The sequence below is a fragment of the Aythya fuligula genome, chromosome 15 (assembly GCF_009819795.1).
Source record: "Aythya fuligula isolate bAytFul2 chromosome 15, bAytFul2.pri, whole genome shotgun sequence".
Lineage (NCBI taxonomy): Eukaryota > Metazoa > Chordata > Aves > Anseriformes > Anatidae > Aythya > Aythya fuligula.
In genome coordinates, this window is record NC_045573.1 from 7,765,808 (window position 1) to 7,784,214 (window position 18,407).

General features: G+C 36.5%; 1 protein-coding gene across 2 annotated transcripts; it reads right to left on the reverse strand.

The window, feature by feature from the left end:
* Nucleotides 1–391: 391 nt before the first annotated feature.
* Nucleotides 392–18,214, reverse strand: LOC116495482 (transmembrane protein 180-like). Of its 2 annotated transcripts, XM_032197963.1 has the most exons (8): nt 18,191–18,214; nt 16,917–17,047; nt 14,727–14,906; nt 13,236–13,970; nt 10,793–10,947; nt 9,209–9,292; nt 8,071–8,214; nt 392–1,455 (listed from the first exon to the last, which is right to left on the reverse strand). In XM_032197963.1, exons 3-8 carry the CDS (start codon nt 14,877–14,879, stop codon nt 1,326–1,328), a joined length of 1,401 nt encoding a protein of 466 aa, XP_032053854.1. In that variant the 5' UTR covers nt 14,880–14,906; nt 16,917–17,047; nt 18,191–18,214; the 3' UTR covers nt 392–1,325. The 2 variants fall into 2 exon arrangements, with proteins under 2 accessions (XP_032053854.1, XP_032053855.1); XM_032197964.1 differs by lacking the exon at nt 16,917–17,047 and having other exon boundaries at nt 18,191–18,201.
* Between the last annotated feature and the right edge of the window lie 193 nt (nt 18,215–18,407).

Here is an 18,407-nt window from a genome sequence, read left to right on the forward strand (position 1 = left end):
TTTGTTTCCAAGATTCCTATCACGATAAATGAGCTGATTTAACACCTTAAAATCTTGATACATGCAATTCATCTTCTTGTACTCTCAAGTCACTGGCGCTCTGTAAGAAAGGTGATTCTAAAATTATGTTTGACCAAGGAAAACAGAATGAAAATGAGGCGGGATTAGATTATACTTAAACTATCTATCCTTATACAATTTGAAAAACATTGTTGCCCACACAGATTTTCTAATGCTAGATATATTGGAGGAAAAAAGAGTATCTATTAAACAGGAGTACTAAAAACATGCTAATGTATCTTATCATTACAACATGTGTGAAATAAAGAGAGGATTCAATCTTTCTGAAATTGTATCAAAAACTTTATTTTATAAAAATCACAGGATCCATTTAAAAGCTGAAAAGATTTTTGTAAGGATTAATCAGAAATTAATTTCAACTGTGAGCACAGCGAATTAATTTGCCAATCTAAAATTACCAAGCAGTTTGATTTAATACGTGTGTTTATATTTGTCCAACTAGTTCAACCCTACTACAACCATATGCTGATGTCTTTCGTAGGAGAATGAAGTGACATTTTGTATCAACTACTAACAATACAGTACCTCAAAACAATTTTCCCATTCAAAAAGCCAGAAAGCAGCATCTACCTACCACCAACTAGAGATACTTGGAAAGCCAATGAGGAAGTATGGAGCTTTTCCCATAACCTGAAACACTTCATTGAACACCATTTTAATCTTCTTATTTAGTCCTGCATAGACTTTTACAGGGTAGTTAATTATTCTTGGTGCTTCCTGTAGCAGCTGGCAGATTTGTCTTGTTAATGGTCTGGTAGATACCATCTATGTTTTTCTCATCATCTCCCTGCCATCCCTGAGGGATGTCTATCTGGGCTTTTCTGGACTATCCCCAGAGATCTCGTATTTTATCAGATATGGCAGAATTAATCCACCATCTTTCAGTAAGCTTAAGACCATACACTATCGTTGAATTCCAGGGATTCCTTTACCTGATCTGCCATATCCAGTCTTCAAAGGAGATAAACAGTGACCAGTATATACCAGAAATTACTTTAATAAGTAATTACGGATAAAACACATCACATTCAAATAGCTGAACTCAAAAAATCCTCTGTACAGGGAATCAGCATTAAGGCTGAATGTGATCTGCGTTATGTTCTACTATACTGAAGAACACAATGTATTGAAATGGCTCAAACATTATTTGGTCTAACAGTCTACTTAAAGCAATTTTGCTTTTTCACATTTAAAACATACCAAGTCCAGTTCAGCAGAAGTTTTAATGACCACCTGTTACATATTTAACGTACAGCAGTTAAATGACTATTCTGGATTGAAAAGCGAGTCCACGTCAGGATCTGCACGACTGCAATGCAAAGCGGAACCAGACAGATCAAATAGAACATGGCATCGTGAAGACCTAAAAACAAACTGGTGAAAAAGATGAAAACACAGATTTCAAGATGAATAAGATAATTTCATGGTCATTTCATAGCAAATTACTTTTAAGCATTCACTTTACATACACATACAAATTACTGGGTACAATAAATTCTAAATAAGGGAATTATTATCTTAGGTATCACTGAGATGTATTCAGTTATATTTTCTGATTTTACATTCAGATTTTACGTTGTTTACTCCTCTCATAATAGCCAGGAGGAAATGAGATAACTACTTTACTACATATCTGTATTATTTAATATAGAAATGAATTTAAAGCAATATAATTCAATTATAAAACAGAGCATCTGAAAAGGTTTAGTGAGACTGAAAGATCTGGAAGATAAAGAAAAGCAGTACTGGAAGCAAACATTTTAACATGAAACTATTTTATTTACGTTAAAATCTGAACTACTAGCTATCCACATAATATACCACTATAGTTGCTGAGGGCTAGGTGGGAGTCATGATTAAGGCACAAAACTCACTATACTGTGTAATAAATAGGCTGCTTCATATACAAAGATTAATTTAATCTTATTGTTTTAAAAGAAGGGATTAAAAGATTATATAAACTACTAAAATAATACTTGTGAAATTAACACTCAGATGCTTATTTATTCTTGTGGATGAATAGTATTTCCTGATCTAAATCTTCTTAAGGAATAAAAGCATCAACAACTACGAATCAGAAAGGAGAACATGAGAGTTAAAAGCCTCCTTCTTTGAACAGCATGGTTTCTGACATCTCAAATTATACATTTTGGTATTCGTCTAGTAGCTAGAATCATTATCTACTGGCATTCTGTTAATTATTGGATTCTAATTACTTAAATATCAGGGAAGTCAACTGAAGCTAAGAAACAGTCCCTAAATTAATTTTCTCTCCAAGAGACAATTTATTATCTATTTTTAATTAGCATTCGGGGTGAGATGGGAGACTCACAGAACAGCTACAAACATGATCCAAAAAACCCCTGAAATCTGTGAAAAAACTCTCATAAACTTGAGTAAGCTTTTGAATGGAATCTAAGAGTTTCTTTATATCACAAAAGAATCAATTCATGTTTCACTGTATTTAACAGAAAAATGCTCACAATCTCGAATATAACTGAGCGCATGCATGTACACGCCCCCATCCCAATCCCAATTTATCTCAAATCCCGTATAAGTTAATGCTACATAAGAAAACAAAAAACCACAGGCTTTCAAGTGAGTTAATCACTCAGGCAATTGCATTTAATAAATGGAAGCTGTTCACTAGCAAGTCACTGGTCCATAGCCAGTGTTTATTGGTAGCAACAATAAACTATTTACATGTTATTTACTGGCCTGTATTCACTTGCATTTTCAGTCCACCTAAAGCAAACAAGGGCCCACATCATGCACACCACCATCACAACCGCCAATAGTTAACTGTAGGAGTAGTGTCAGCAGAGAGGCCACAGACAAACTACTTACCTATCTCACCTATCTGCAGTTGCAGACAGGACTAAGATGCAATTAACAGCACATTGGGGTTTGTACTTTGGCTGTTCTGCACACTGAAGAGGATTGCAGTTCTCAGTACTAAAATCCTTCCACATTTATATAAAAAGGACAAACGTGAAAGAACATCTGTCAAATTACTGACTTTCACTGATGCAATCCTGATTTGGTTTGAGTGAAGCAATGTTGGTTTAAGAAAATAATAATGCCTATTGTTGTGTTGTAAAAGCTCAACTTACGAAAAGTATCTATGGTATGGAGAACAATGAATGGGAAAATATTTCATTAAGGGACCAGAATAAATCAAGAGCAGTGCTCAGATTTCATCATAATCATTAGCTGAACCGGTTATCAAAAACTTCCAAGTCTATAGTCATTTCTTGCACATGAAGGAATAAATCATAGCATCTTCCCCTAGACCTCCCTAATATCTGTCTGAATAGAACGTGATGTAGTCCAGCAATTCAGTACAAATGCATCAACAGATCACAGTGCCTCCATTACATAATGAAGAGTTACTGTCAAGTAACTTACTTCTGAAGAATGAATTTGAAAAGCACACGTTTAAGAAAAGCTAACTGCAGTTGCAGCAAGTCTCCAGAAGAGGGAGTTTTTAAACTAGGTATCTTTTCCAGAGCGAAATATAAAATAAACGATAGTATTTCAAAATATCAAGCCATATGAGACAGGTAACATTTTACTATCATGATGGATCAAAAGAGAAAACAAAACAAAACAAAACAGGACCACTCTATTCTGAAAACTATTGCTCAAATCTTAAGCTATCACATTAAAAATACTTCCTAAGGTATCTTCCACTACAAAAAACTTATGTGTAGCTACCCCATTCCCTAAAAATGCAGTATAATAAGTATATTAATGTATAGTGTATATGGAATCATGTGTAACACACAGAGAATTGTGTATCATATATCAGCCAACTACATGTGTGATATATTGAATGGCAAGAACGCTTCTGGAAGAGAAATACACAGTTCATAGCAGAAAGGTCACACTTCAGAGTTACAAAACCAGAGGGAAAAATGAGATAGAAGTGGATTTCTCCTAAGGAAGAAGACATACTGATGGCTAAGAAGATAATACCATTGGGGCAGAAGTAAATACAGGTAGTGGTAAGTAAGAATTTGGTGATGCTAAAGGTCAGTTCAAGGGTTTAATTACAGAAGAAGAATAGAACAATCTTCCGTATGCCTCGTTTATGACAGTACAGGGATCGCTATCCAGTGATAAGCATTTTATCATTTTTGATTAATCTCAACCATCAGCCTGGAGGTGCTCCAGATGAAACGAGAAGGGAGACTAAAACTTCTTTTCTTCTAGGCCTTCACTCTCCATATAAAACTGTTTCACTGTCTTACCATCTTGGGTGCCCTGCAGAATACAACTGTAACTGAAGCCACCAAGATGATGACAAACTATTGTCTCAAAAGATCTCCAGGGATAAGAATTTGACTCAGAGCATGCCAGAAGCCCTAATAAGCTGGTCAGGAATGTTATTCTTATGCAGACAGAGAATATGTGTGTGCAGACTGTTCAATATCACAATGGCAACAAAAAACAGACAAGCTTAAAAATTGCCAATTTACAGTTGGCTGGTATTCTAATAGAGTTTTATTAACTCTACTGAAACAATAATGAAATACCCTGATCATGAAGAATGTCAAAGAGCCATAGATAGTATCACATAGCTGAAAAATCAAAATGTCACTACTGGAATGCTGATGAGGTATAGGTGAGGTAGTGCCATCTTACAGACTTTTTCCAGAGACATAGAGTCAGAAGACATGATTTGCTCAGCAGATAGCTTTTGATTGACATCTTCCTTCTGATACAGTGCAAGATGAGCACCAAAGACAGAATATTTGTGAAGGACACTTCTGAAGGGAGTATGCTAACAAAATGATTTCAAAATATATAAAACAAATGAAGCGTGGGAGAAAAAGACACACCCTTCTGCCATAAGGTAAGAACCTTTTTTTAGTTGAAGTCATCCAGAAAGTTTGAGCTCCAGCATTCCACGTGGTCTTGCATAAGCAATGTATCAATAAATGAGAAAATGAAATGACATTATTAAACAAAAATAAGAGTGAAGAAACAGAAAAAGGTTATTCCCATAATTTGTCAAGTGTACACTCATTGCTGGAAAAAGCTTTATAGAACAGAATAGAATAGTTCAGTTGGAAGGGACGTACATAGGTCATCAAGTCCAACTGCCTGACCACTTCAGGACTAACCAGAAGTTGAAGCATATAATTAGGGGCATTATCCAAATGCCTCTTGAACAGTAACAGGCATGGGGCATCCACCACCTCGCTAGGCTGCCTACTCCAGCAAAAGCTTGGAAATTTGCTGAGAATACAAAAGCCAATGTTCAAACTTTAGAGCCCAAAAGAGAAGAAAAGTAAGGCGCCTGGAAATTACTTTTCTATGTTCATTCCATAGAACTTTAGCATTCAAAACATGCAAAAGACAAAAACAAACAAAAAACAACAAACACAAATCAAACTAACCAAACAAAACCCACAGTGAATCACATACATCTTACTGAGATTCTTCCACTTTGTGAGAGAATATGTGGAACAAAACTAATGCAACAGACAGTATCTGTACATAAGAAGGAACTGCCCACCTGTAACAGTAACACGCTAACATTTTCACTATAACTAAGTACTGGTACTTTTTTTGTTAGGCTTTAATTTTCAGTTAAAAAAAAAAAAAAGAATAATTTAAAATTCAGCAAATTTTGCTGACTAGTTTATGGTTTTTGCATCTTTTTTCTTTTCTTAGTGAATAACGTTGCTGGAAACTCTTAAGACACATTTATTCAGGGCCCAAACATTTTAGTAATGCAAAATACGGATTCTCTGTGTTATCTTCACAATTCACTACCACTAATATCTAATAAAGTTAAGGCTTTTTAGAGCACCTACTAGATATTGCCAGCATTGGAGAAGGAAGGACATAGCTGAGACTGTATTGGCATGGGTCATAACATTTTGTTACATGTAATTCACATGTTATTTATTTATTATAATATTGTTAACAATTTGAGCATGTTTGAAGTGATCTCCTGTATTCAGTTTCTGTTTGTCCCCAAAAAACAACTCTGTCCTGAGACAATTGTGTATTAGCTGCCTGCCTATGTATGGCTGAAATCACAGATCAGCTGACAGAGTTTGAATATATATAGGTGATTTAGCTCAGTCAATGGTCAGAGTACATCGCCATGGGCAAAGTGACTCCCGAGAAACAATCTTCAGTAGTCTGGTCTTTGTGGACGTGCACACTGTACTCCGCTCACAAAGAAAGCACTTACTGACCAATCCAGAAATTATTTTTTTTTAATATCAGATTTTTATTAATTCTTCTCCAGAGAGGCTGCAGGATTTGTCAGCTAGCTGGAAGAAATGTCAAATGACTAAGATCAGACTCAGATGGTCAATTTTGGAGTTCAAGTCTAATGTGCACATGAACACAGATATATACAGAATGTGTGCAGACTCTTTTATATTTAAGACATTCTTTTTGAGGGGGTGGGCAAGGTATATATGCAGAATATTTTGGGTGCATTTTTGATTAACTGATCTCAACTTTGTACCTTTAAGCTGTTCCTTGCACTAGTAAAATAAATCAACATAAATCAGTTTCAACATGACTCACTTCCAAATACAGGTTTTAGAGATTGAGTAATCAAAGTATTTCAACTCTATATTCAATAAATTTATTGTTGCTATAGTCCAGAGTCTATTTATTGGGAAAAAAAAAATAGAACTACTGTGATTTAAAATCCATTCACAAAGGGATCGTTTCTCTGGTTAGAAGGGAACAGATCTGAACTTTTCTTGCTTGAAATCTGAATTTCTCTGAATCATCAAGATGAATATATTCAAGCTTTCTCATAATTCAACATCCAGTTCAACCTACCACTCTTCTGCAAAAATCACTCATCTTATTTGACATTATAATGAGGTTCACGTCCTTATCACATCATCTCACTGGCTGACTATCCACAGAATGCATTAAAATCAAATCAACTGTTCTCAAGCATAGCCTCAGACATAAGCCTTCTTTGCTTATGTCAAGATACTTTTCTGAAGACTACCTGTTGCACTTTTATGTTGTGCTTTTCCTCATATATATTTTTTTAGAAATTTCCTCATATATAAAATACTCTCTTAGCCTTAGGTAACACGTAACCAGTCTTTTCTCCTTCAAGAGCTATCTCCACAAAAGTTGGTATAGAATAATTATCTTCTATGCATTTTTTAAGCTTTCTAATCAGAATTGAGTAGAGGAGCTATGTAGTATTTAGGATATCCATGTTGTTCTTTCAAACAAATCCTAATCAGACTAATTTTTGCTTTTTAGAGCTGACTTCAATAATTCCATATGTTGTTATTTCCTTTTGTTGGACATAAATAAACAGTTTGACCTTTTCAGTGTACTGAGTCCCTGTTAATTTACTTATTTACTTTTAAAGTCCATGCATTTCCAACATGCTAACTAGCAACCACAGCTTTATGCTGCATATTAAGGTCTCTAGGGAATGCAATGAAATCATTAGCGTTAGAATGGTAAGTAGTGTAGAAGCCAAAATGATACTCCTATTTGAGGTAAATTCCCCTCCCTCCAGTGATTATACTGCTTTCTCTCAAATAAAAAATATATCCTAAAAGCAAACCTATTATGATTATATATTCAAGGAAATAGGCTTGTGAGATAAACAAAACACGGAAGCCAGGACTACATCTATCTTAATAAGAAGTAGTAGGTGACCTCAAACTGTTTTTCTTATTTTTCCACAAAGAAAAGGGAGATGGTCAAATACTGAAATGTATCCTTTTTCCCCAAAAAATTAGGTAGGTGTGCTTAAATGTATTGTTTAATAAAGGATTTATTCCTTTAAAAAAAATCTAGAAAACATTTTACTTCTATACATAAAAAGAAAGCAAATGAAAAATATGTTTAAAGTGCTCATATTTTTGAAGAACAGTTGATGCAAACTGATGGTAGATTAGTTTTCCATTTACTGTCTGAATGACAGGATTATTTCACTCTAAATTCTGTGATTTAAAGCATCCTTTCTGAACTCACCTTGGATCAGGCTGAGCAACTTTATTATTCAAATTCTCATATCCAAATTGATTTAGTATGGTAACCACAAGCATTGGAGCCAAAGATTGGGCAGGCTTGGTAAATAAAGCATTGGTACCAAAAACCATAGAGGAAAGTGGTGATCTAAAATATTTCAGAAAATAAAAACAAACATACAACACCACGTTATTAGTATGTAGAATCAATTACAATAATGATTCTCTAAATCCCGTTAATATGCAAATGTTAACTCACAATAGCTAGCTTTATATTTTATACATATTGATTGCAAACAGATCAGCTATCATAATGAAATCTCATTTTATTTGGAAATTAAAGACAAAAAAAAACCACCTCTGGGCTATATACAGCTTGGCCCCAGTTCTCAAATGACTTGCACACAATTCAACTTTTGCACACTGAGTAATTATTGGAGCTAAGCTAGACTGAACAATGCATGGAAAATTAATTACAATGTAAGGTTACACACATGAAGCCATAAAAGGATTCTTTTTTTTATCCGTGAAAGCAACAGTTCTCACCTTTGAGGGTGAAGTCCTGTAATACCCTTTGACCAAGATTGAATCTGTACTAATACAAACATTGATGTAACCAACAGGAAGTTGCTTGGATTTTTATCAAAGTGCAAAAGACCCATGAGTTGTCATATGCTAGCTCACAGCTGGTTTTATCAATTTTTATTTCAGAGAGATAACAGCAACCACTCAGACTTTGAAGTTTGCACTTTAAGTGCTATAGGTAAAACTTTCTAAACTCCTTTTCCATGTTAGGAAGGTGACAATAGATGTATAGGGTTACAAAATAATTCAATTTAAGCTGACATTAACAAACACTAAAAAAAAAAAAAAAAAAGCCACCTGGAGAACTTGGCTTATACGATGGTGCAATTAAAACTAGAAATTACCCAATAAGCTGTTCAAAGTGCTCTACTGAAGTAATGGCAGGAAACTTCATTAAAGTTCTTATCTTTACTTGTGCTACGTTGTTCTTACAAAAAGTACTTCTGTGTCGAGCACCCATGATCACTCACTGCCTTCCATTGATATAATCTAACTTACTAAATAGTAACATGAGAAATTAGAGCGTATTTCAAGAAAAACAGTTAGGAATGACATACCTCCGCTTGTGCTTTATTAAATCTGCATCAACAATATCTGCCAAGGGCAAATTGAACAAACTAAATGAAGCTTGTACAACTACCCTAAAGAAAGACAAAATAATTAAGATTCTTTTTAAACACACATTTTCAAAATAAAAATGGTTACTGATGCCTAATTCTAGCACATGAACCCAACTACACTGACATTTCTGCAAACACACAAAACTGAGATGTTCATTAAAACATGGTGATGTATGTTTAAAAAGAAGTTCTGAAAGCATTGGTAGGTCTGTTCTTAATTGAGAATTAGAAATTGATATGCAGACCTAACTTTTTTTTACCCTTTTTTTCCTGGACACTGGAGGAAAGAGTCACAAATACTTGCTTGATATTATCAGTAAATGTCATTTAAAGTGACATGAAGAAAAAGAACACACCTTATAGGAACAAAAAAATCAAAATGTCCTCTTGAAATCTGAGATAGACATGGAAAGGACTGGAAAGACCACATGCATGACGAATTTCAAAGTGGAAGAATTAGAAAAGTAAAAAGATTTTATCTGCACTCCTATGTACGTATTCACATTTTGCATGCATATATGCATTTAAATACGTACACGCACAAATCTGACTCTTAAACTGCTAACTGAAACCATAAATTCAAGTATCAGGACTTCAACATTTTGTTAAATTTTAGCTGTGGTTATCTTTTACTTATGAGAGGCTTTGAACAATTACCACTTTAAAGTGTTTAGGTACCTTTTAAGATTTTCCTGTGGAAATCCAAATATATCTTCGTCATTTAAAGTGTGCAGGTAATGAAATGCAATTTATTAGTCACACAATTCATTGTTACTGTAGCCCATGACTGAAATACTGAAAATGAAAATGAAAATAGGGGGAAAAAAAAAAAAAAGAAAGAAAGAAAGAAAGAAAGAAAATAAAGGTAGAAAAGGAAGGTAGGAACATGTAGAAATAAAGCAATGAAATAAAAAATGAAGAGAGAAAAATGAACTGCTGCAACAATGTTCTGATACAAACAGGTCTTTATTTCTAAATAAGTTTTTGCGAACATTCTAATGTGCTTCCTCAATTAAAGAATTACTTCCTGGCATCATACTTCCCCATTGCTATTGAAAATGCAACTTAGTATTGGTTACCTAATAGATACCTGACTTACTGGTACTTATTTTGCAGTGCAGTACACAAGTGTTCATGCAGTACATAATGTGGTCTGAGGCTTCCCTAGCAAACACTCACTGAAGAGTTCGTCTACTGAAATCTTTGTAGTCAGCAAGAGGTTCTGCTCACCTTGAATCTGAATTTGTCTCGTTAAAATAGACATATGGAAGGAAGCTTTTGACTGCAAACCATAGTCACTGATCAACCTTTTTTTTTTTTTTCTTTTAAAGCAGAAATTGAAAGCTGAAGCATACTAAAATGAAAGCTGAAAGAAGTTGTTAGCAGAGTTTTGAGTTTTCTGATGATTGAAATAGAACAGAAAGAAAGCAGTGGCAAAATCTTCAGGCTATTAGAAACAACTGTCCACTCTGTTAGAATTATTTAAGTTGTGTCTATGAAAAAGGAAACATACTTGCTTACATGTTTGTTGTGAGATAAAATGCCAAAAGATAATAATGTTCTGGTCCTAGAAAAAACATGACAGCAGCAGCTACTCCTTCAAAGTAAAAGGAAAACAAGATGATTCTGTAATAACCAAACTTCTTCAATGAAGCGTGACTGAGAAGAACAAGGCACTGAAAAGACAACATATACACATATATGAGGAAAAGACATAGTATAGTATTTCAGCAGTAGGAGAGCTATAAATAACAGAACAGACACAAACAAATCATTACTACCCATTAAAGAAGAAAAAGCCTTTATAAAATGTACAAACCAAATTAAAATATAAGAATTCAACAAAGAAAATATTTACTGGATCATTCTATGCTACCTCTACTGGGTAAGAATGGTTTCCTTTCCCTCAAAACTAGCCAGATAAGAACTGTTACATTCTGAGGAAAATACTTTTCCTCACGTTGCCTCACTATTAATGGTCATGATCTTTGTCTGATACTTCTTAAACAATTAACTTTGCAGCATGTTAACTGTAAACCAAGCATCTTGCCTCTTGAATTTTAATTGCTGATCAGTTCTCTTTCCTGGACAGTGTAATATTCAGATGAAGAACAAGAAGGAAATCTCCTTATACATTTGTTCTCACATTTGGATTCTTTAACACAACGAATAAGACCAGGATGCTACAACGAGACAAAAATTACTATGGCAAATACAATTTCCAAGCTCGTCTTCTACTTAGAACAATGACCAAAGAGGTAAAATAAATCTAGAAAGTTGGTATAGCAACAAAATCTGATTGTAAGAAACTAAACATACTCCTTGTTCCAGGCTATTTTCATTTTTTTCATAAATGGGCTTATACTAGAAATTGTAAGATGTTATTTAATGGATGCTATTGTAAAGAACATGACCTTGTCTCCCTATAATTTAGAAATAACCCTCTCTCAGGAAGCACTTATGATTTAGAAAATTCCTTATTATCTGCATATTTTAAGACAGCATATTTTAAGAAAAAATGCTAACATAATGATGCTTTACATTTAAATTTGCCTTTGTTTCAGCAACAAGTTTTCCCTTGTAGGCAGATTTTATTCTTTGCAGCCACTACTAAAAGGAACCTGAGACTGAAGCTGCAGTCTGTTTGAGCACAGGCTGTCAAAGCACGGTTCATAAGAAGGGGCTTTATTTTACAAGGGCTGGGTGCTTTTCCAGTAAGTGAAGTTCAGGCCATTGCCACCAGAGAATTCTTTTATTATATCTTGAGCTGAAAGGGACAAAACCTGAGAAAAATAAGGTCACAGAAAACTCTCTATGGTTCAGTGACCTCCTAGACAAAGAGTCTCTGGGGACCAGAGAGAAATGCATTTTCTGAAAGATTGTTCGTTTCACACTGTCATGCTGATTGTATCACCAGTGGTGACTGCTATATATTGAGTGTAAGCGTATTTAAGCTTTCCTAACTTCTGTAGTTTCTGATTTATTTCTGAAGTTCATAGCCTATCTGAGTTACAGAAGAAGAAACTATAAAACTTGTGGTAAGGATAAAAGTTGAAATGATTTATATTTAAGTGTTATGGAATAGAAAAGGTATGTTTAGGATCTGGGGGAGAAAAAAAAAGTCACTTCCATGTTATATATGCAAAAGCCAAAAAATCTAACTGACTTTGAACTGTGAATTCCAGGTGCACTTCCATGTTATCCTCTTTTAGATTCTACCTACTGAAAAACGAGTATGTTTACATCCAGTGGGACATAGTTTTGCTGGCTTTCTTGCTCTCACACATTACTGGTTTGGGTTCTCATTTCTTTTACAGTCTGCTGCTCCTCCCACCATCTCTGTCTGGGGTCTTGAAATCTTTCTCCATACCAAGTAAATGTAGCTGACCAAGACAGTAAACAATAAAATAGATGGGAACGAATTATTCTCCAAAACAAGCCATTTAGAGTTTTGTTTGCTTTCATATATTTCAACAATGCTTTTAATACCTAATTAATTTTTCCAGTGTTTTGTGCAGTTTATCTCAGAAACTTCCTGAAGAAGAGATTACTCTTTCATCATATATTACAAATCAAAAACAAAGACAAAATAATTAAGAATTATATAGATTTTGCTTTTAGCAACTTTTTATCTTGAGCGTGCTTTTCATTCCTTTATACTTGGGCATTACAAATCATGTAGGCCACAAAACATTAATTCCTTGCATATTCATATTTCACATACTTGTAAAGTGGTTTTCTACCAGTCTGCCTGCTTGTCCTTTCTCTGGTAAACCTTCCATACCTACTGGTACTTTCTTCTTTCAGGGCATTGTTGAGCTAGATTTGTTTCTTGGTATGTCCAGTCATTTAAGCTGGAGACACCATTTTTTCAACAAACACTGTAAATAGATACCTTAATCTAATAAGAACTACTAAAACACCATATTTTCATATTTTGAAATATGAAAGTGATACTGCCTACCTGAGGACAAATAAAGCCAGCTCCATACATGATACTTCTTATTGAGGAAGAAAGAACATCCTTAGGAATGAGATTATCCGCAAAGATCATCATAAAATTGTTGCAGAATGCTAGGTGAAAGACTTGGAAGAAGTTCATAGTTACAAAAAATAAAAAGTTTTTCTCTGTCATAATCTGTTTGGTCAACGAAATTACAGAGGACCAGGAGAGAACTCTATCACCATTTTCTAGATTAGCAGTCTCTGTAAGCACTTCTCGCTGTTCATACTGACTAGTACTATACTTGCCTGTGTAACACATACAAGCTGTTGCTAATGCTGCAACCAAAACAGCAAAAGCCTGAAAATTGGCAAAATTTTCCATATTATCTGATATTAGACCACAAAAGAGAATGCTTGTAGATCCGATTAACGTTGCTACTTGGTTGTATTTAATAAGCTGAAGCCTACTTTCATGTCTTGTTGAAATTTCTGCAAAGAGCGCGCACTGCGCAAGAAGCACAAAAGTAAGCAAACCATCAAAAGCACATAATGCAACAATAAGGTGAAGACCACTTAGCCAGTCACCTTCTTCATAACGTTTCCAAGGAAACCAAGGAAGCAAAAAGGCTAACGCGTATAAAGGAGCTCCATATAAAATTGAGAACTGGCGTCTTGAGCAGCATGCGAGATTGGAGTTATCTTGGATATATCCGAAAAGAGGATCATTAATGGCATTCCATATCATGAATACAACCTGGGGCAAACAAGCAAGAAACACAACAGAATTTATCATTGGTGTGATTTTCCTGCAGAGGTTATACAAACCCTGAAGTAATACACACAGTATTTATTTAACATTAATTTCTATTAAAGGAATAAAAAAAGATGAAAGGTCAAAACCAAACTTGGGACCAAATTCTTAAAGGTATTTAGAGATTTACATTAATTTTTGAAAGAAACCAAAATGAGTAAGTAGGCAGGTATAAACAACAAGTGAACCTGCACCTCTTAGACTTCACTCCTTCAAACACTTTTATACCCGGGACGTATCTTGCAACCTCTCACAGCAAATAATTCACTGCATGAGCTGGCCTATTACATTCAGGAGTCTATTGACAACAAGAGTTGGACACCTGGATAATGACTTGCAGAATAAGGGCAGTATTTAAGTACCTGAATACCTCAATGGAAAGCACTAAAGTTAAGGATATCTATGGAGCTAAGGTGCAAGATTAGTTTAAAACATTAAGTGAAACTATCAAAGGTAAAAATCTTTCCAGCAATTGAAGTTTGGAGTCTTTTAGTCTAAAGACTGTAACTAATGGGTTTTATGTGTATTTTCACTTGTATATAAATTAACTAAATTTAAAGTTAATGTACCTTATAACGATCTGCAATGCATTCAAAAGAAATTCATTAAAAAAAACAACAACAACAACAACAACAACACTTTGTTATAACACAGACACATAATACACAATGGTAATCAAAATATTCCATTGTACAATACCTGTGCTTGATGAAACGCTACTTCTGAAATTTTGTATCGGTTTAGGAAAAGCTTAACGTAGTAGAAATTAAAGATACTGTTCATCATTCCTGCACCTAATGTAGTCATGGAGTATGCCAGTGCGTTAGGTTGAATTCCCAAAACAAACTTCATCTTCCAAATTGTACGAATCTCTTCTTCCTCAAGTTACAAAAAAAAATTACAAAAGTTGGTAAAATAATTTTCTAAATAAAATGCTATGGGAGATTGGTTTGTTTCAGAGGTGTAGGGATGGACTCTTATAGGAAAACTTCCCCATCCTCACTTTTTCTTCTAAAATTAGCAACACATTTTATTGAGTTATAAGACACTGAGCACAAAACTGAATAGGTACAAAATATTAAGAAGTCAGTGACATTTCTAAATCTAATCAATGCTTACAAATCAATAGAACAAGTAGACAGAAATTGAAAAGAATCCTTTCCAAACTGGTGCATGAAAATCTGCTATTGCGAACACTAATGCTTGTGTAGAGGTTCAAGTAATTGCATAAATTTTAGATCTTTCTTGCTAGCTACGTAGTTTTAGAATTATGAAGCTGTGTAGGAATGAAGTGACTCAATTCATAACCCTACGTATTCCATAGCTATGAATGTCAAATGCAGCATACACTTAGATGAGTATTTCTTTCAAAACAAGTATAGTTTTGTTTTTGCATCTTTAAATGTCAATAGCTAACAAGCATGGAAGCAGTGCTTTTAACTAATAAACAAATGAGATATGAACAGAAGCCATAAAACCATTAAAACACTTTTTAACAGTTTAAACATTTTCCTACTAGAAGAGACCACATGTAAACAAAATCCTGAAAGTAACTGGTATAGGGCAATACAGCACTTAAAGTATTTCCTAGTAACAGAGATACTTTAATATAGTTCTGTAATATATCAAACAGATCTTCAGCCAACATTTTTAAGATGCTGACTTTTTCCACGTATCTAGCAATTAACTGAAGTATGTTTGGTGTAATCTATCCCATGAAAAATAGCTATCTTCAGGAAACCTCAGCCTTCTAAAGTAATGATTACATTTATGGTTCTTGACCAGATTCAGTTCTATGATCCCAATACAAAAATACTTCTACCAGTTACCTCTTTTTAACTGAGTCTTTAGTATTCTTTACATCTATTTGAAAGATACTGTCTGCCAGTAATTTGGAGATACTTCAGGTTCACATTTCAGCCTTATGCACACTAACTCCAGAGCTTCACAACCTGCTGTCAATAGCCCACATTTTGCTCCTCTGCATTATATTTACAATTTTAACCTAAATGCAATTTTCAAATATCCATCAAAATACACAGTTTGAGTATCTGCTTGGTTTGAAAATATGCTTGATAAGCACATCTACAAGCAACTCCCTGAACTCATCATATCAATGATCACAACCATGAAAGACACAGGAAATTTAAAGCAAGGTGGTTTCCAACCTTCTTGCTTCCTGTGGTTCACAAAGTGGCAGAGGACAGGCTGCTGTGAGGGCAGATGGTAACCTCCTGATCACCAGGTGAGGCCAGACAAAAGCTGCAAATCAAGTAGAGGCTGGAGAAGCATCTATTCTGGCTCAGAGGGTGGAAAAGCAGTTTTTCCATCCCCTCCCAAACACAGAAAGTGAACTACTTACAGAGCACATAAAAGGTGGTTGGTTACATTTTTGTGCATATCTTTAAGGTGCTCACACATGAATCTATATGCAAAGAGAAGATAACTTCTCTTGACAGGTAAGAAAAAAAATCAAGCTGACAAACAACTTGAACTAAGTTTTTTCTTTATAAAGACAATTTATTTATGAGAATATGACTGAATTTTTAGATATTTGAGCATGAGTATTTTCAAATTTATTTTTCAGAGAGCTATGGCTGCAAAGGCTCTTTCATTTCCACGTGATGAAATTTTTCATCTTTGTAACACATTTGGTTTCATAAACTGAGAAATCTTAAATGGAATAAGGTTATTGAAAAAATGGAATCTGGAATGTTTGTTTTTAAAAAGATAGGTATTAAAATTGTGAAAGACATTATAGTAAGTGTGTTATTGATAAGCATCACATTTATTTTTTTTTTTAAGAAGAAATGTGTGTTCAAGCCTTCACAAATGTACTTAACAAAGTGATTTATGTAGAAGGTATCATTGGAAAGGTAGATATTTCACCTGCAACCCCGTCTGGGTTTTCAAATGGAAAACCAGAGGCCTCTTCTCTCCCTCAAATTCCACAGGCACCAGGAATAAGCATGCTTGACATTAACATTCATTTCTCAAATCATACTTGACTCAGTTCCTTCCTACACATAAATAGAAAAATGGTTCCCTTAGCTTCAGAAAAATTGAAAGCATTTCTTCTACAAAAACCTTCTAACAATGTGCAACCAGGCCTTCGATGTCATGACTAATTATAATACACAGGATCTGACACAACTCTTTACACTAATTGGTACATCTGCTCCTGTACCTTGTTTATGAAATAGGTTCAATTAGAAGTTGAGGTACCACACTTCCTTTCCCAAAAGATGTGCTCTTTAATTGTACAACAATGAAATCATGCGTGAGTACCCCCCCCTTCCTAAGAGTCAGCCTTTACACTGAGCACATTAAAGCACAGGTGTTGACATTTTGTGACTCACAGAAGGCAATCAGCTGCAGAAATGCCTCGTGGTTGCAACCACGTTAATACAGACGAGCCAAGAGAAGAGGCTGTTTAAAGCAGCGAGACGCAGCATGGTGTTACTCGCAGCTCTCCCAGGGCTGGGTGATGACCTCTAGAAGCAGCTAGAGCACAAACTTGGAGAAGAAAAGTGAATTCCCCAGTGGTAACGAGCTTTGGCTGGACCACACGGGGTGGCAGCAGGCCCCGCTGGGTCCCGCACTGCCGTGTGGTGCTCGTAGCCCTGATAGTCACAAACACCTTCCTCGTCCTCAGCCCCATGAGGGCAGGGCTCAGATTAAACCCTTCCTAGTCCTGAGGGGTACCGCCGAGGGGACAGGCTGCTGAGGGCGGATGAGAGCAGAAAGCACCCGGCGCAGGAGGCACCGGCAGCGCCTTCGAGCCCGCGCAGCTCCTGACGGACTGAGGGGGCGCTGCCCGGGGGCGCCGGCCTGCGAGAAGCGGGCACGCGGAGCTTCCTCCTCAGCAGCCCCAGCCCCGGCTCCCGTCCCTCACAGGGCAGGAGGCCGCCGGAGCCGCCGCCGGAGCCACCCCCGGGCCCGCCCCGTGCCCACCGCCGCTGAGGGGAGCCGGGGGTCCGCGCCCCGCCCCACCTCACGAGCTGCTCCCTCAGCGCCCCGCGGGGGCTGCCGAGCCGGTGGGCGCTCCCCAGGAGCCGCGGCTTCCCCCCGCGCTCAGCCCCGCCTCAGCCGCGGGGAGCCCCCACAGGGCCCGGCCCCCGCCGCGCTCCCCTCAGCCCCCCGCCCTGCCCTGCCCGACCCACCTCCTCCCCCTGCGCCGCCACCGCCTGCCGGGGCGGGGCCGCATTAAGCCGGGCCAACCTTTCCTTCTCTGCCATTGGCTCTCCGCCGCGGATCGGCGCGGTGATTGGTTGGAGCTCCTTTCCATCGGCCGGGCGGGCGGCTCCCCATTGGCTCCCCGCCGCGGAGCTGAGGGTGCCGCGTTTGAATCGCGGGGCGACGGGGGGCGGGCGGCCGGCG

Bases quoted from the DNA above. Each gene is read 5' to 3' on its own strand.
- LOC116495482 (XM_032197963.1), bottom strand. From the start codon at position 14,879: ATGAAGTTTGTTTTGGGAATTCAACCTAACGCACTGGCATACTCCATG. The intron at 9,293-10,792 runs GTAAGCAAGTAT...GTCTTTCTTTAG, and splicing joins TTTTATCTCACAACAAACAT to GGTAGTTGTACAAGCTTCAT. The intron at 8,215-9,208 runs GTATGTCATTCC...GAAATATTTTAG, and splicing joins TTAATAAAGCACAAGCGGAG to ATCACCACTTTCCTCTATGG.